This window comes from Danio aesculapii, chromosome 15 (assembly GCF_903798145.1).
Source record: "Danio aesculapii chromosome 15, fDanAes4.1, whole genome shotgun sequence".
NCBI lineage: Eukaryota > Metazoa > Chordata > Actinopteri > Cypriniformes > Danionidae > Danio > Danio aesculapii.
Genome location: NC_079449.1, coordinates 42363489 through 42381356, shown reverse-complemented (window position 1 = coordinate 42381356; position 17868 = coordinate 42363489). Strand labels below are relative to the sequence as shown.

Here is a 17868-nt window from a genome sequence, read left to right as displayed (position 1 = left end):
TCTCATAAATTAATGCACAGACATGCTGAAAACTCGATGAAAATGAAAGACTCAAACCCTAAAGAAAGGTGATTAATTCATAGGTCCTTCCGGCACAGACTGTGCATTGGTTAAGATTATATATGATTGTCAGTGTCACAAGAAAAAAACACTCAAATTTGAAGACATGAAGAAGTGAGCTGAGCAAAGAGACAAAATACAATCATAGACAAAACACCAGGTAAACAATGAATGATTATTTTCTCTTGCTTATAGCATTCTAGTTATGACTTGTTTGTAGCGTGATCAACCTTTGGGCTAGTTGGATGTGTTTGGAAGCAACTCGTGACATATTAATTATATTTTGGCAAAATGAACGAAATGACTCGGAAAAAGATTTGTTTATCTCGATGAACGGGAGTCAAAGATCCGAGTCAGTAAAATGATCTGAACCTCCCATCACTACTTCACAGCTTGGTGCTAGTGCAGAGGTTAAGGTGGGTAGACCCAAATAAAACAATCCTAAATAATCCGCTGTTGCTGAAATTTAACCGATGCTAATCTTGAGCTGACTTCTGCTCCAGATGCCAACAATCTGGCTAAAGATACGCCAACTGAATCCTCAATGTCATTGGCAGTAATGTAAAGAAGAATGAGTAGAGATTTCATTGCCTATAAAGATTAAAACATATTCAACAAAAAAGCCTCCAAAGTTGTACTTGGATTTAAACAGCTTAAAAACAATCAGAATACAATAGTCCCACATCTGCATGATTTTTCTGATGCATGATCATGTCTTTGTGATGAAACTTTTTAAATAGGCTTATAAAATAAAATTATTTTACTCCAGAGTACATTTTTCTGAAACTATATCTTGCAACACCTCTATACCACTTTTGGGGAGGCGCTACAATTGAGTTCCACAGTGAGTTTGCATATGACGTTTCAGGTCTCTTTGATACATGAAACTCGTCTCACACTGAAGACACGCGAAAGGTTTCTCTCCAGTGTGAACTCGCAAGTGAACTTTAAAGTTTTGCTTCTGAGTGAAACACTTTCCACACTGCTGACAGGTGAAAGGCTTCTCTCCAGTGTGAACCCTCATGTGAACTTCAAGGATTGAGTTGTTTAGGCAAGCTTTACCACAGTTGACGCACATGAAAGACTTCTGTCCTATGTGAATTTTTACATGATTTTTAAGTTCTATCCTGTCTTTGAAACTCATCCCACACTCATAACATATAACGCAGTCATCAGCAGAGTGAATCCTCATGTGCTGGAAAAGGTTTACTTTACTTTTCAAACTCTTTCCACACTGACCGCATATGAATGGCTCTTCGCCAGTGTGACTTTTCATGTGAGTCTCAAGACACTTTTTCCGTGAGAAACTCATCTCACACAGTTCGCAACCGAACGGCTTTTCTCCAGTGTGATCTCTCATATGGACTCGAAGGCTTCTTTTTTGTTTAAAACTCTGTCCACACTGTTGGCAGGTGAAAGGTTTCTCTCCTGTGTGAACTCTCGTGTGACAATCAAGTGTTTCTTTGCGTGAAAAACTTTGTTCACACTGAGTGCAAGCGAACGGCTTCTCTCCATTGTGACATCTCATGTGGACTCGGAGGTTTCCTTTTAGTTTAAAACTCTGTCCACACTGTTGGCAGACGAAAGGCTTCTCTCCAGTGTGAACTCTCATGTGACCATCAAGTGTTTCTTTGCGTGAAAAACTTTGTTCACAGTGACTGCAAGCGAACGGCTTCTCTCCATTGTGACATCTCATGTGGGCATTCAGATTTCCCTTTTGTGTAAAACTCTGTCCACACTGCTGGCACGAGAAAGGTTTCTCTCCAGTGTGAACTCTTATGTGGGCAATAAGTATTTCTTTACGCGTAAAACTCTGTTCACACTGAGTACACGCGAACGGCTTATCGCCATTGTGTATTCTCAAATGGGCTGTCAGGTTTCCTCTTTGCCTAAATCTCTGTCCACAATGACTGCAGGTGTACGGCTTTTCTCCAGTGTGAATTCTCATGTGGGAGTTAAGTATTTCTTTACGTGTAAAATTCTGTCCACATTGAGTACAAGTGAAGGGCTTTTCTCCATTGTGAGCTCTCATGTGGGCATTCAGGTTTCCCTTTTGAGTAAAACTTTGTCCACACTGAGTGCATATGAAAGGTTTCTCTGCACCATGACTTCTCATGTGGCCTTCTAGGTTACCTCTTTGTGTAAAACTCTGTCCACACTGTTGGCATGTGAAAGGCTTCTCTCCAGTGTGAACTCTCATGTGGGCGATAAGAACTTCGTTACGTGTAAAACCCCGTCCACACTGAGTGCAAGTGTGAGGCTTCTCTCCTCTGTGACCTCTCATGTGGGTATTGTAATTTCCTTTTTGTGCAAAACTATGTCCACATTCAGTGCATGTATAGGGCTTTTCTCCGGTGTGAATTCGCATGTGGGAAGTAAGGACTTCTTTACGTGTGAAACTCTGTCCACACTGACTGCAAGTGTGAGGCTTCTCTCCATTGTGGCGTCTCATGTGGGAATTCAGGTTTCCTTTTTGAGTAAAACTCTGTCCGCACTTTGTGCAAATGTAAGGCTTCTCTCCGGTGTGAACTCTTAAGTGGGCATTAAGGATTTCTTTACGTGCAAAACTCTGTCCACAAAGACTGCAGTCGAAAGGCTTCTCTCCACTGTGAGCTCTCATGTGGGCTTTAAGGTTTCCTTTTTGTGTGAATCCCTGTCCACACTCGGTGCAAGAAAAAGGCTTTACTTTATTGTGACCTCTCATGTGGGCTGTGAGGTTTCCTCTTTGCGTAAAGCTCTGTCCACACTGTTGGCAGGTGAAAGGCTTCTCTCCAGTGTGAATTCTCATGTGTCCGTTCAGGATTTCTTTACGTGTAAATCCCTGTCCGCACTGGGTGCAAGTGAACGGCTTCTCTCCATTGTGAGCCCTCATGTGGGCACTGAGGTTTCCTTTTTGAGTAAAACCCTGTCCACATTGTTGGCAGGTGAAAGGCTTCTCTCCTGTGTGAACTCTCATGTGGACTTTCATGTCTTGTTTTTGTGTGAAACTCTTTCTACATTGATGGCAGGTGAAAGACTTATTACAAATGAGTTTCTTAGATCTTTTTCCTGCAGACGTCTTTTCAGTCTGTTCAGATTTTCCTCCAGTCAGGAGCTTATGCTCTTCTGTGCTTATTTGATCTTCTTCTTCCACATTATCCAGTTCTTGACTCTCCTCTTTCAGCTCTGTTAGGTCTAAAGAGAAAAAAAAACAAACACAAATAAACATTTTAAATTACACAAAGACATCGTCTTTCTAGCCTGCACAAATAGCCTAGTAGCTAAGTGCATCAACACATGGTAATGAGGTGCTCACAGCAACCCAAGTTTAATTACCAGTTCGATGTCCTTTGCAGATCCTTCACCTCTTTTCTCTCTCTCTAATAAAATGTTTTAAAGACTCATCTTTCTGGAGGCAGCCAAGTATGGTAATCCCCTAGCATGTGGTGGAACAGGAGGTTACTGGGAATTTGATGTCCCTGCTGAAACTACAGCATCTACTTTTGATAATTAAGGCTTGTATCCAAAAGGATCAGGTTAAATACTGACTTTCAAACCGTCCAGCCACAATAGCCCTCTGGTGCTCTATTCTTTGGCCGGGACACACCAAGCATACATTCGGCTATTGGGCTTCAACAGTGCATTGGTCAGGCTAGTGTCTCGATCCAGCATGTCATTTTGGCGTAGGCAAAAAAAAATGCTCTGGTTGGTTTTTCATGAAAGAATCAGAGCATGAGTGTGACATAGTGAAGTGACATAACAAGTAAACAATTCAAGTCAAGGAGGAACACAAGGAGGCGGGCTGTAACTTTGGTAAATGATATGGATATTTGACTATCAGGCATATTTGCATGAGCAAATCCCTCCATGGTAAGTGGCGATTACTGTGATGGTACAAATGTTGCTTTGTTTGCACTTTGTGCATGTCAGATGTTCAGTTCCCACATCCTCTTGAAAAGACGCAGAAGGCGGCTCATATTTCAGTCAGCTTTTGTCCGTTTGGAGTATTCACAGGCAGGATTTTAGTCCAGAATGCGATCCAACATAAGACGGTAACGACACAGTTGGGTTTCGTTAGTCCCAACCCTTATGTATGAATTTGAACGTGTTTAGTAGAGGTGTTAACCTATACTGCTCTCACAGTTCGGTCACGATTATCATGCCATCGATTCGGTTCAATTCAATATTTCGGTGCATTGATGATGCTTTCCATACACAGTGTTGTATTTCGGGGGGTGGCTATAACAAGCTGTCTGTATAAACACACACAACACACACATGGACACACAGCACCACACGGTCTCTCATTCACACACATACACAAACATAGACAGCACCAAACAAACACACGCATGCGCACTCACACACATACATGCCACGCACGCTTGCTTGCTCGCTCGCTCGGGAGCGGTATTGTGAGACCGCCCACTCCTGTTAAAATTACACCAGAGTTACCGACCGCTCCCGTGCTTTATTCGGAAATTTATTCCCGCGCGGGAATGCATACAGCCGGGAGGAAAAGAGAGGGGAGGAAAAGTCACGCCAGCAGGTAAAATGGGCCACAGTGAGAGAGAGAGAGAGAGAGAGAGAGAGAGAAATGGAGTACTTTCATTCCCTCAATCGCAGAGAAATAGGGGCTTCTGCTGTAAGTGCCAGTGAAAGACTTTTCAGAAAACACACACACAGTGAACTTTTTAAGTAGTTGGCGCCTGAAGTGTTGTAAATACCCGCGCTCGCCTCCCTCACGACAGAGCGCATATGAGATAAATGACGTCGGTACATAATGACTGGTTATGATTATTACTGAACCGATACCGAATTGTCTGCGTCTGCATCATGGGGCACCAAAAAACAATAATTTTGACACCCCTAATGTTTAGACTGTGTTCTGAGGTGATTTTGAGGCCTTTGGGATGTTTGGATATGCTCTGACATTTGTGCTTAATTCTTTACTTAAACTGGTAACACTTTACAATAAGGTTCCTTAGTCAATGCCTTTACTAACAAAAACTAATCATAAACAACACTTGTACGGCATTTATTAATCATAATTGAACATTTACTAATGCATTATCAACATCCAAGTCCATGCCTGTTAACATTAGTTAATGCACCGCGAGTTAACATGAACTAACAGTGAACAACTGTATTTTCATTAACTAACGTTAACTAACATGAACAAATACTGTAGTAAATGTATTGTTCATTGGTTGTTCATGTCAATAAATGCATTAATTAACATTAACTAATGAACCTTATTGTAAAGTGTGACCCTTAAACCTTTATTCAGCACAAACTGTGCTGGAATATTATGCGACAAAGACAGATGCACATGCTTGCATTAAAAAAAGGATTATGCATGTTTTGTGTGTTTTAAGGAAAAACAAATAACTCACAGAAACAAGCCAAAAAACACACATAACAAATAGTTCAGAATAAGACATTTGAGAAACCAGGTTAGAAAATTTACTACTTGATGATGTAAAAATCATTATGACCATCCATTTTAAAGCAACATTACAATTATTTACATTTTGTAAATCAGTCTTTTTGACTGTTTGACCAGGTTGTGAATTAAAGCTAATAATACAGTAAATAATGTTCAGCTTCTACACCAATCGTTTCTCTTCATAAGACCTCAGTGTGTCATCAGGAGCCATGGCTATTAATTTGGACTCGTTTGTTTGTGTTTGTTTAATCTACACAACCCGTCACCATTCACTGCCATTATATGAATCCCCAAGCACCACAGGTTCAGCTCAGAATCTGCTTTAATGTTCTAATGAAGAAGAAAAAAGTCATCAGAGTGAGTGGGTGAGTACATTAACATGAGATTTTAATGTTTGGGTGAACTATCCCTTTATTGCTAGCTGTTGTTAACCAAGGATAGAATTAAGCTGGTTTTGTTCTGCTATACGCTCTTCTTAGTATTACCCCTTTTTTAATTGATAGAGGAAATGCTTCCCGATCACAAATCATCTCATATTTAGGACATTTGTGTATGTCAGAACACATGGAGGATTCAGATACATCAGAATACTCCATTTTCCACCAGTTTCACTGATTTGTGTAGTCAAATGACTGAGTGGAGCTTTGAGGATGAAAACCAACCTGTTTGTTCCTCAGGATCTTCATGTTTGACTGTGAAAGTTTCTTCAATCTTCACGTCTTCACTCTCCTCTTTAATAAATGCCATCTTTATAATAGTCTGCTTTTCTTTGTGTTTGGACACTCTGCCAGGATCAAGATGAGGACAATCATTAACACTGAGAAAACAAAATTCAATATAATAAACACTAGAACTACAAATTAATAAAATAAAAAGCATATAGACATTTAGGTATATTGATATATATTATATTAACCATAACTTTCATAAAAACACAAATGGCTAGAGAAAAACAAACTCATGATTTTTACAACATCTAAAACAAAAATGCCATGGTGTTGCGCTAACTAGTTTTGTAGTAAATAAAAAAAAAACTGTACAGATATAATAATCAGTAGTATGGCAAAACAGGTTTACTAACAGGTTTTGTTCGTTTTTGTAGGTTATCATCACTTAAGATTATTATGTACACATAAAGAGTAATGCAAATAAAAAAATAGAAATTGACCAGGGGTGTACAGAAAAAAATTTACATATAAAAAGCAAAACTAAACATGTTTGTGTGCATGTTTTATAGACAAAGAGAGTAAAAGCCTTGAAAAATGTAAGAATCTTTAAGGTGTCAAATAAGAATACAGTTTAAATGCATTTTTGTTTTTATTATTATAATGTCCCTTAATCATGGCGTTTATAAAACATTCCAGGCTAGTAAATTTGCATTAGTGAATATGACATTTGACAAATAAAATACTGAATAAGAATACTGATAAGAACCCCAAAAACACGAGGTTATTATTGTGATTTGACCATACAGTATTGTCAACGCACAGTGATTCAAAAGATTCGGATCAATGAATCATTTGATTCAATCGTCCAGCTATTTAAAAAAAGAAAGCTCGATTTCTCTCTTCTCCTCAGTGACTGAATCCGTGAAACTCACTGACGATATAAAGAGTGAAACGAGATTTTTTTTCTATTGCTCATGTGTGGAATAACCTTCGGTAATGTTAGATTAAGAATTTCAGCGTTACATATTAACAAATAATTCCATTTATCATAACTTGTTACAAAATCTACAAACGGTCTGGACGAGCTCCACTGATTTAAACGCTTTCAGAATGTAAACAAACACAAACCTTCCTTCAGTCGAATCCTAGACGCAGGAGCGCGGCGCAGGTTGGTGACGTCGCGCCGAAAGGCCAAATTAAAAGTCTTGCTAAAATCACAAACGTGCGTTCAAGAACGGCAGCACGAGTTACTAATAACAAAAACATTACTTAAATGATATACTGCAAATGTAAATATTTAAAAGGAATACGGATACACAAACATTTAAATGATATAAATTACTATAAAACGCTAAGTGAAAGTGTGACAATGTGTTAAGAATATTATTTAATAAATCATAATTCGCACATGTATGGAAGGTATTTTCTGCCGATTTTAAATCTTTGGCTGCCCCACCAAGAAAAAAGCAATTACATTTTTGTTTGCATATTTTTTAATTACCAGGCTTTACAACTTTCTTGATTAATTACCACTTCATTGTAAATTACCAAAGGTCATACACATATTATGAAAATAAAAAAAAAATGAACAATGAGCTGTTTGTAATTTTTCTGTTGTCAGTCATGTCTGCATTTCCAAGGGGTTATCCTCTAAATTTAATTGTCATCTTCAAATTAAATATTTTTGTATATTGAACTTTATTTATTTATTAAAGTAAATCGTACAATTTTTCAGGTTCATCATCATCATCCCACACAAATTAATACATTATTTTAATTTTATTTAAATTCTACTGCAATTTTGAGGCAAGACTGCCAATGGTAAAATCAAAAAGCATAAAATATTTCTAAAACGAAACAGAGTGTTTTAATGATGCTCACGCAATATTAATTGACAATTCAAATTAAAATGTAAAGTATAGTTTTCTGTATTGGACAAAGTCTCAAACATTAATAGTCTCTGGTGCTGATCCTTCCTTTAATAACAAACAGCTGGCTAATCCCGCGTTGCAGAGTAGGTTATTGTATTAATGCATATGGATCCAAATGATCGTCCACAAATTTGACCTTGCTTTGAAGGGCATGTTGTAATTTTAACGCATGTTCTCTTTCTGTTCAGTTTGCCATTAATTCCGCATTGTAAAACTCATTTTTGTAAGATTGAAAAACAATACATATTAGTATATAAAGGTAAATACATTTTATTGTGTGTTTAAATAATAAGATTATGCAGACATCCAACTAACACTTTTTCCTCTAGTCTGACTTTTCCAAATGACTCCCCAAAGAAATGTTGTTGATGAATAAGCTTACGGCACCTCCAAAACCCACATTGTACGTCTCTTCGAGCGGTTTCAGGATATTTTCTTGATCATGGATGGAGCATCCAGAGCCCTGTGAACCACCGGAGCGTTTCCTCAGCCACTGTGGACACTTGGAAGACAGTGTTGGGAGGAGTTTGATGATCCAGTGTGACCAAGAGTGCATAAACCATGGAGTTTGTCATAATGACACGCACTCTAGTAACTTTATAATCAATACAGCTTTGATGCAGTTTAAGCATATCAACCCTGGATGTGGACGACAAATCTGGGCTAAGTTTCCCTTCACGTCAGAGAGCTGAAGTAGCAAACCTCTAGTAGACAGACTAAAGGAATTTAGATGTTTTTCTCTGAATCGGATTCACTGATGTCTGCTAATATCTAAACACGTTTTACCAACATATCCAGAAGTGCATCCATATCTTATGTGACTGTAAGGGAGTGATTTGTTCATTTGCACATTGTGCAAACAGGAGACAAGATTAGTTCCATTTTCTATCGGCTTTCAGTCCTTCGTTCAACACATGATAAAAATGAACAAATATCTCGTGGTAGCTTGAAAAAGATTCAATCCGTTCATTTCTTCCTAGAGTTTTGAGTGATTTATCTGTTTACATGCTGTTACACGATGAACGAATGACTCACAAAACCTAATGACTCACTAATCATGGGTCTTCCGGCTCAGAAGACTTGTCCAAAGAGGTGAACTGAGCTAATCATAGGCCATGTCCACACTTAGTCCTCAAAGGCTGGTGTACTGCAGAGTTTAGCTCCAACTTGCCTCAACACTTCTAACTGGAAGTAGTGATGTGCAGATCGATACTAAATATCGATATCTCAGATACCAGCTTTGTATGTTCTAGATTATATAATCAAAATATCGATATTTCAGTAATTTGGAGCAAATATGTTGTTTATTGGAAATAGAAATACAGCGGAATGTAACCACAATTACCCTAGTTTCTCTGAATAATGCCAACTTAGTTGGAACTACTTGTTTTTCCGCCTGCCAAGTCATGTGCATAATATGGCACTGTACAACTGCAGATCACGCTAGCTAGCCACTCAGTCCTCTGGTGTGGCACATGTTGTTCAGTCACGCTGTCATTGGACATGGGTGACCGCAAGCTAAGTTATGTGTGGAGCTACTTCACTTCCATAAACACAAACGATGTAGTTTGTGACACGTGTAACAAAACTGTGAGGTACTCAAAACACCTACATATAAATCACAAGACAAAATATGAAAATGTCATGACTAGGCGGTCAGAAGAGGAGGAAAGGAGAGGTACAGATGCTGCTAGGGGGAGACAGACATCGCTTTCAGAGTCCTTGGATGCAGCAGGCAGGAACTCTTCACGTACAGAGGGAGAAAATATGGCGATGTGGCTGTATTTTGGGGGCTTGGGTTCTTGTGACTGATAAAACAAAGGAAAAATGTTCAAAATCTTCAAGGGGACCGGATTACTAAACCAAAAGGTGTGATTGTTTATTGTTATGTTAAAATGTTCAGGCAGGCGTTTTAAGGTATACATGCTCAGATGCGGTCAATAAATATGCAAGTTGGCTGTTTTTTGTATGATAATTCTTCATCAATAAACAATAAAAACCAGTTATATGTCTCATATTCAGTATAAAGTGACATTTTGAGATTTTTGGCTAGTATTGGTATCAGATCGGTATCGCCGATACTCGCCTTTATTTTATCGGATCGGATAGGAAACGAGTGGTATCGCACATCACTACCTGGAAGTTTCAAGCATACCAAGTAAAGCTGTGGTCCATCAGAGTTTGAGCAAGCAAAATTCTGTTGTGCGGCGCTGAGAAAAGGGAACGGGATAAAACAAGATGATTAGACGTTAAAAAAAGTGAGTGATTGCTCCAAATTTTACATTTTCTGCACAGTGAGGTCATGTTTTGATCTCTGATTGGTCTCACATAGTCAGGTGATACGATTTCGCAGGTCAAAGTTCACTACGCTTATGTGAGATTTATGTGTGGAACGAGCTTGCCTTTCTGGTCTTCCGCATTCACGTGCGTATGAATGGAAGTCTATGGGGAGAAAAGTGCAGTGTGACCATGGCTTAAAGCTGCAGTCACACTGGACTTTTCTTCCCATAGACTTCCATTCATACGCACGTGAATGCGTCAGACCGGAAACGCAAGGTCATGCGTCAAGTTTCGCAGGTCGATGGGGTGCAAATTTCAAACTTGGGGAACTCTGCATGAGACCAATTGAGGATCAAAACACGACCTCTCTGGACAGAAATTTAAAACATGGAGCAATCGCTCGCTTTTTAAATGTCTAATCATCTTGTTTAATCCCGCCCCTTTTCGCAGCACCGTATGACAGAATTTCACACGCACAAACTCTAGTGTGACCACAGCTTTAGACCTTGATTAGCTTGTTCAGGTGTGTTTGATATGGGTTGGTGCTAAACTCTGCAGGGCAGCCCTGTCCTACTTAGTTGGTTTAATTAGGGTTGGAGCTTTACTCTGCAGGAAGGTAGATCTCCAGGAACCGGGTTTGGGCACCCCTGTTTTAAAACCTCCATCAAATCAATACAATATCTAAGACAAGATGTTTCTGATACTCATAGGCATGTCAACTATACAACAAAGACAAAACAAACTGAAAAGAAAAGTTCCAGCAGAACTCTCAAGAGTTTACTGTTTGTGCAGCTCACATTTAGAGAGGTTTCTCTCTAGTGTGGATTCTCATGTGATCCTTGAGAGTTCCGTTCTGTGAAAAGCTCTTTCCACACTGTTGGCAGGTGAAGTGCTTCTCTCCGGTGTGAGTCCTCATGTGGAGATAATGGCTTCCACTGTTAGTGAAACTCTTTCCACACTGATCACACGTGTACGGCTTCTCTCCGGTGTGTATTCCCATGTGATCCTGAAGACTACGTTTTCGTGAAAAGCACTTTTCACAATGTGGGCAGGTGAAAGGCTTTTCTCCAGTGTGGATCCTCATGTGAGTCTTGAGGTTTGCCTTGTTTGTGCAGCTTACTCCACACTGAAGGCATATAAAAGGCTTCTGTCCGATGTGAGTTGTTATGTGCCTCTTGAGGATGTTCATGTCTGAGAAACTCATTTCACACTGATGGCATTTAAAACTGTTCTCTCTAAAGTGCATCAGCACGTGTTCATCAAGCCGGCGCTTACTTGTGAGACATTTTCCACACTGTTGGCACGTGTAAGGCTTCTCTCCAGTGTGAACCCTCATGTGCGTCGTAAGATTAGATTTTTGTTTAAAGGATTTTCCACACAGCTTGCAGGCATAAGGCATCTCTCCGGTGTGAAGTCTCTTGTGAATATAAAGAGATGCTTTGTGACCGAAACTCTTCCCACACAGTTGACATAAGTAAGGTTTCTCTCCAGTGTGAATGTTCATGTGGGTTTTTAAAGTGTCTATACGAGGGAAACTTACTCCACACTGTTGGCAGGTGTACGGCTTCTCTCCGCTGTGAATTTTCATGTGGACTTTAAGAGTTCCTTTATTAAAGAAACTCTTTCCACAAAGTTGGCAGAAAACATGTGCAGTTTTAGCATTCGGAGCACTTTTTAGTGAGTCGGTATTTTCAGTCTGTGAATTTTCTCCAGTTCTGCATTCGTGAGAAGTCACCTCTTTCATTTCATTCAGATCTTCACTCTCTACTTTCACCACAATAAAGTCTAAGGCGTAAAAAAAAAATCAAATTAATGTTGTACATCAACAACATTTACCAATTCAAAGCACCAAAACTAACCCTATAATAACAATAATAACCTGTATTTAACCAGGTAAGTCAATTGAGATCTAGTTCTCATTTACAATGATGACCTGGCCAAGAGGCATGAAGCAGCAGAACCACAATACAATAACAATTTCACAAATGCAGATAATAACATATAAACCAAGGAAAAACTAAAAACAAGCACAGTGATCTTGTACTAACTGGACAGAATTTTTAAAGGAAGATAGCGGAATAAGTGTTAAGCTTTAAGGTCTGCTGCAGATGATTCCAAGCATCAGCATTTTTGTTATAAATTTAATTTATTTTCTTCGTAAATCCCATATCCTCCAATGCTAATTTACTAATACAAGCCATATTTTCCTGAATTGTGCAAGAATTTAGTGATTATTTATATTTAATTTCATTATCTGAAAATAAGCAAACAGAACTACTCCATTTTGTAATGACATTTAATTTATATACTGTAATAGATTCTTGAATGTCTTACCCTCAAGTTTATATCATGTCCTTTATTTTTTTCTGTCTGTCTTTCTCTTGTATCTTTTTTCATTGACAATGGAATTAATATTCTGTATTGTAAACAAATATTGATACAAACATGTCTACTGTTTTTTTTGTTGTTGCATAAAACAAACAACAACAACAAAAAAATGCCTAAGAGTGCAAGCACCCTTAAACTCCCTCGTTATGGTTTTGAGCCGACCACGACAGATCCAAATCCTAAACAAGCTCCTGTATGATCAGCTCAAAACCATAACAAATGTTGGTGGTATTAACCTTGTGGTCAAATCATTGACATATAGAAATTTAAGTCCCTGCTCTAGGTCCTTTTTCCGATCCTTCCACCTGAAAAACCCAATTAAAAACAATTGTAATAAATCTAAGAGCTGTGCAGAAAAAAATGGGGAATGTTCTTAAGTGTATGAACACCGCATTAACACTATCGATTCACTTATTATTTTTTGTGTAGAAAAATGAGAGATTTGTGCATTGGCTTCCCCATGAAGATGCTTGTGAGAACGTCGAGAAAACTCAGAGACCTTCATTTTGGTTTAACGCAACATCAGTGTAAGCTTAGACATATCATAAATTTCCTAAAATAAATTCAACATTATGGGGCCAACCTTATTTGTCTATGTTAACGCTTGCATTTATTAGTAAAGGTTTTTCTAAGCATGACCATAGCCATGTAATAATTGTGTAATAACAACAGCTACAATTGCAGTGTTTACAGATATCGCGACTTAAACAAAACCCCAAAAATCCACCAAAATCATCATCAACACAGACAACCTGGGATGCAAAGGTTGCAAGTTGTGTCATTACAAACATAGTTAGTGGATTTGGCGTTTCCCAAATCCGTCGTTCGAACGAACATTCGCAAATTGCGTCGCAAACTTCTGTGTTGGCAACTACGCCTCTGGAGCTGTAGTTAGAAACATAGTTCCGGTCTGTTATTTATTCCCAGTTATCCCCCCTATGCCCTATTCATTTAGAACATTCTAACATTTAAACTTGGATCTTTAAAAAAAAAAAAAAGCATTAAAGTCATCTCTCTTAGGTGTAATTTGTAATTTTTACAGTTCGATTTTAGCAATCTTCATGTTTACAATTGTGCTTTGTTCGCAGTGCACTTTGAAAACATTGATGTCATTTTGAACACAGTCTCATGGTGAAGGCTATAGGTGATCTATTATTTAAAAGCAGAATTTATGTTACGTCTCCAAAGCTTGTGAAAACAAAAAACATAGCATATGTTAATGTTAATTTACATGTAAATTTATAGTAGGTTATATATTAAGTGTCTGTACTGTATATGACACGGGGCTGCGGATTAGAACATTTCTGCAGTGGTTTACATGTGTCAAATTGTAAAAGTAGACTTTTGAAAAAAAGAAAAAAAGCCATCATCATTAATATTATTATTAAAGTAGGATTATTTTCATTTCCTATTAAATATTCTATATCATTTCTTAATAAACAGCCTCATTATTTATTTATTTGTATGATTTATATATTATATTAAAATATGTGTTAGCTTTTATAAGTAGTTTTATGTTTTAGAATAGAATATGTAATGTTCTCAATAATATTTGTAAAGGAAACACAGCCTCTATATGTGCCATTTACGAGTGCATGTTTTTACCTAAACTAATATTGGATTATTTTAAATCCGTGTGCGTGTAAAACAATATAATTTGCACAAAGACATGATGGGGTTCTTCTCTAAAGAAGTAGTTCCTCCACGCCGTTTAGAGCATCATTATGGGCGTTTTACGTTGTAATTAACGTGGTTCAAACGATCGATCTGCGACAGAGAAACTAGGGGTTTTGGGAAACACTCATCACTACATCATTCTTTTCCCAAACGATGCATCGTACTATGAAAGTTCAGCTGAGAGTTACATCGTTGTTTGGGAAACGCACCCCTGATCGTTGGCTCCTTCAGTAACTGCCACATCTTCATTCAGGGATGTGATTTAACCTGATAACTACAGATTTCCCACTTCTCCGCCCTTATGCACTGTGTATATAATACAATATTTTGTAGTCTTATAATGTGCAGCTATGAGGAATATGTATTTTTATAATGATATTCAAATAATATATTAGCGATAAACAGTAGAATCGCTTTGAGTGATAGTGTAATTAATGTATGTAGATGTGTATTGACAGCATCACTGTCAAACATCAAATAAGAGCTCCAAAATGTTCTATTATTATACCACGGTGAAAAAGTTTTACAGGGTATGTTATATAATCAATATTTTAAACTATATAATGGCTTCAAACTATTGATTAGTAGTTTATTTACCACATTAAACAAAGGGTCTACTAAATTAATGTTCTGAGGATGAAAACTGACCTGTTTGTTCCTCAGGATCTTCATGTTTGACTCTGAAAGCTTCTTCAATCTTCACGTCTTCACTCTCCTCTTTAATAAACGCCATCTTTATAATAATAATCTTCTTTTCTGTGGGTTTGGACACTCTGTCAAGATCAAGACGATCATTAACACAGGGAAATATAAACAAACAGCTTTAGTACACACATTGTTTTGAAGTAGTGCACACTAGTGAGGGGAAAAACTACTAAAATTAATATTGTTACAAAAATATATTGTTTTACTTAGTATATAAGTATTATTTATTTTATACATCGTACATAATGAAAATAAACAGACGGTAAGTTACATGTCTTGTTGATCATTGTTTGCTCGTTGTTTGGATGATTCGATTCAGTGAATCTTTTTAAAACGTGTAAAAGCTCGTCCCTCTGCTCATTGTTTATTTGTCAGTGAATTATATCTGATCAATCACTGACGGACTGACATACTGAATGAAACGTGTTTTCTGATATGAGTAGATGTGGTTTACTCATAAAACTGCGTTCATTAATGTTTCTAGATTCAACATTTCAGATCTCCAGTCGTTAATCATAGATAACGCTTTACATTTCACAGGTTACATTGATTAACTATCAATAAGTTTATAAACAAACCTGTCTTCGAGAAATCAGACGCTGTATCGCGAGTGGCGCATCCTTATGGCGTCACATCGTCAGAACAAAATAAAAGTCTTGGCCTCACGACTCAAGAAGAAAATGATAGAAATACACGTTTATGAAAACACAACTGTAGAGAAATGAGGGATTCATTTGTTAAATAAACCAAAGAGTCCCAAAGCGACAAACTCCATTCAACTTTTTTAAAGCTAGTTTATGTAGACCACTTCCATATACAGATCATATACTCTAAAAAACGTTTAGTTATTTAACCCAATGGTTAAATTAAACATATCTGGTGCCTTGTTGGGTTATTTTTAACCTTTATTTGGTTATTTTATTACTCTACCAGTTGCGTAAAAAAATAGAATTTCAACAGTCAACTGATTTAACTGACACAAACAGCTGTTTTAATATGCGTGCATGATGTTTTTTGCTTATAAAAGTTTAAGCAATAACGCAAACATATTGTTTTTTTTTTTTTTTTTAAATCAAATTACCTCTCCGTGTCGTGGTTTTAATATTCGTTTCACCATCCAAGACCATTTTTTAGAAGCGTTTGGATGTGGTTAAAATGTATTGTACACTGTGGACACTGGGTGAATCCTGCTGCAGCTCCAGATTCTGCTCCATCAACACAGGATTTTCTGCTTGCACAGTTTAAAACTCTCTGCACTTTGTTCTGTTTCTTCATTGTTTGTGATTGTTGATTTATTTTAACAACAGTGTCTGGAACTAAAATTTAATGGAAATAAAGCATTTCCAATATTTTTAAAAACTGTATGTTATTTATCCAGCCAAAATTATAAAATGAATTGTAGTACTAGTAATACCAGAATGGAAAACTAAATTATATAACCCAATGCATCGAAATAAAATAATGTCTTGGGAAGGTGCTATAATATCCTATAGTTGGGTTATTCTTAACCCAACTATTTTAACAGAGTACACTCAGTTAAGATTAAAAATCTTAACTGAGTGTATGATCTGTAATTACTATTACAGTATTTGTAATTACAAATTATTATTGAAAAATCAACTGACCCATTAATATTTTATAGATCTACATCTGTGTTGCAGAGGGATCTCTATTAATTATTAACTAAAACAAAATAATTCTATCAGTCTATGCACTTGCGTTCAAAATAAAACTGGGTTATGATCACTGTTAGCCAAAGTTTCTTACTGAAAAAAATATTTACAAACAATCTTACTGAGATATCTCTGTATAATCACACACTGATATGTTGGAATTATAATTTTAAATAAATTAATAGAAACTTGAAGTAATTTAATATAATAGCACTGAATGCACTGTAAAGGATTATCAATACTCAATTACACCTTTACCCTTTTCTGTTCTTTAATTGGGTCAAATTTAAAATGATCTAGGAGATATTTTGAGCATAAAATAGGCGCAATATCCAGAGACCTGTGTAGGGAAGGGAATTTTCTCCAGGACTCTTGATTGAGCTCCGTCACTGTTCATGCAGATTTCAGCTCATACAGATCGACGAAGACCATCTTTACAAGACAAAATATCCACAACAGCACTGCAGCGCTCATCATCACAGAGATCAGCACTCTTAACAAGAAAGTCCTTTATTGGCATGGATGGTTTCATGAAAAATCTAACATCCTCTATACTACACAAATGCTTGATTGAAAAGTTTAATTGAAAAATCTAATAAAGAAATACAGTTAAGAGTTCTACAGTAATGGCAGGCCAACTAGTTTTCTTTGTGGTGATAACTGGTTCCCGTGAGATGTCTATACTCTGGTCTTCCATAACATGCATTCAGCTGCAACCAGGAATCAGTAATCTAAGTTTACCATTTAAGAATTAGAAATATTTTCTGTTACAAAGACACGTTAGTCGCTTCATAAGTCATTAAAGAGCCAGAATAAAATATGTAAAGTACTCCAAACATGAAAGCCATATAGACTGTGTATAGCTTAAATGTGTGTGTATATATATACAGGATATTTTAATTTTTCAACTTTTCCTTTTGGCCCATTTCCACTGAGTGGTGCAGTTCAGTACAGTACCATTTCCACTTTCAAAAGTTACCAATAAGCTAACCATGCCACTTTTTGGGCATCCTTTCCAAACGACACCACCACAACAGAACAATTGAGCTAAACTCACA

General features: G+C 37.2%; 2 protein-coding genes across 2 annotated transcripts; both read right to left on the bottom strand.

Annotated features, from left to right (window-relative positions):
• Nucleotides 1-124: 124 nt before the first annotated feature.
• LOC130242381 (oocyte zinc finger protein XlCOF6-like) lies at nucleotides 125-6308 on the bottom strand. The gene is made up of 2 exons (XM_056474472.1): nucleotides 6151-6308; nucleotides 125-3234 (listed from the first exon to the last, which is right to left on the bottom strand). Exons 1-2 carry the CDS (start codon nucleotides 6233-6235, stop codon nucleotides 887-889), a joined length of 2433 nt encoding a protein of 810 aa, XP_056330447.1. The 5' UTR covers nucleotides 6236-6308; the 3' UTR covers nucleotides 125-886.
• Nucleotides 6309-7720: 1412 nt separating this feature from the next.
• LOC130241655 (gastrula zinc finger protein XlCGF8.2DB-like) lies at nucleotides 7721-15763 on the bottom strand. The gene is made up of 3 exons (XM_056473554.1): nucleotides 15716-15763; nucleotides 15081-15205; nucleotides 7721-12152 (listed from the first exon to the last, which is right to left on the bottom strand). The coding sequence occupies exons 2-3, from the start codon at nucleotides 15163-15165 to the stop codon at nucleotides 11167-11169; spliced, it is 1071 nt and encodes a 356-aa protein (XP_056329529.1). The 5' UTR covers nucleotides 15166-15205; nucleotides 15716-15763; the 3' UTR covers nucleotides 7721-11166.
• Between the last annotated feature and the right edge of the window lie 2105 nt (nucleotides 15764-17868).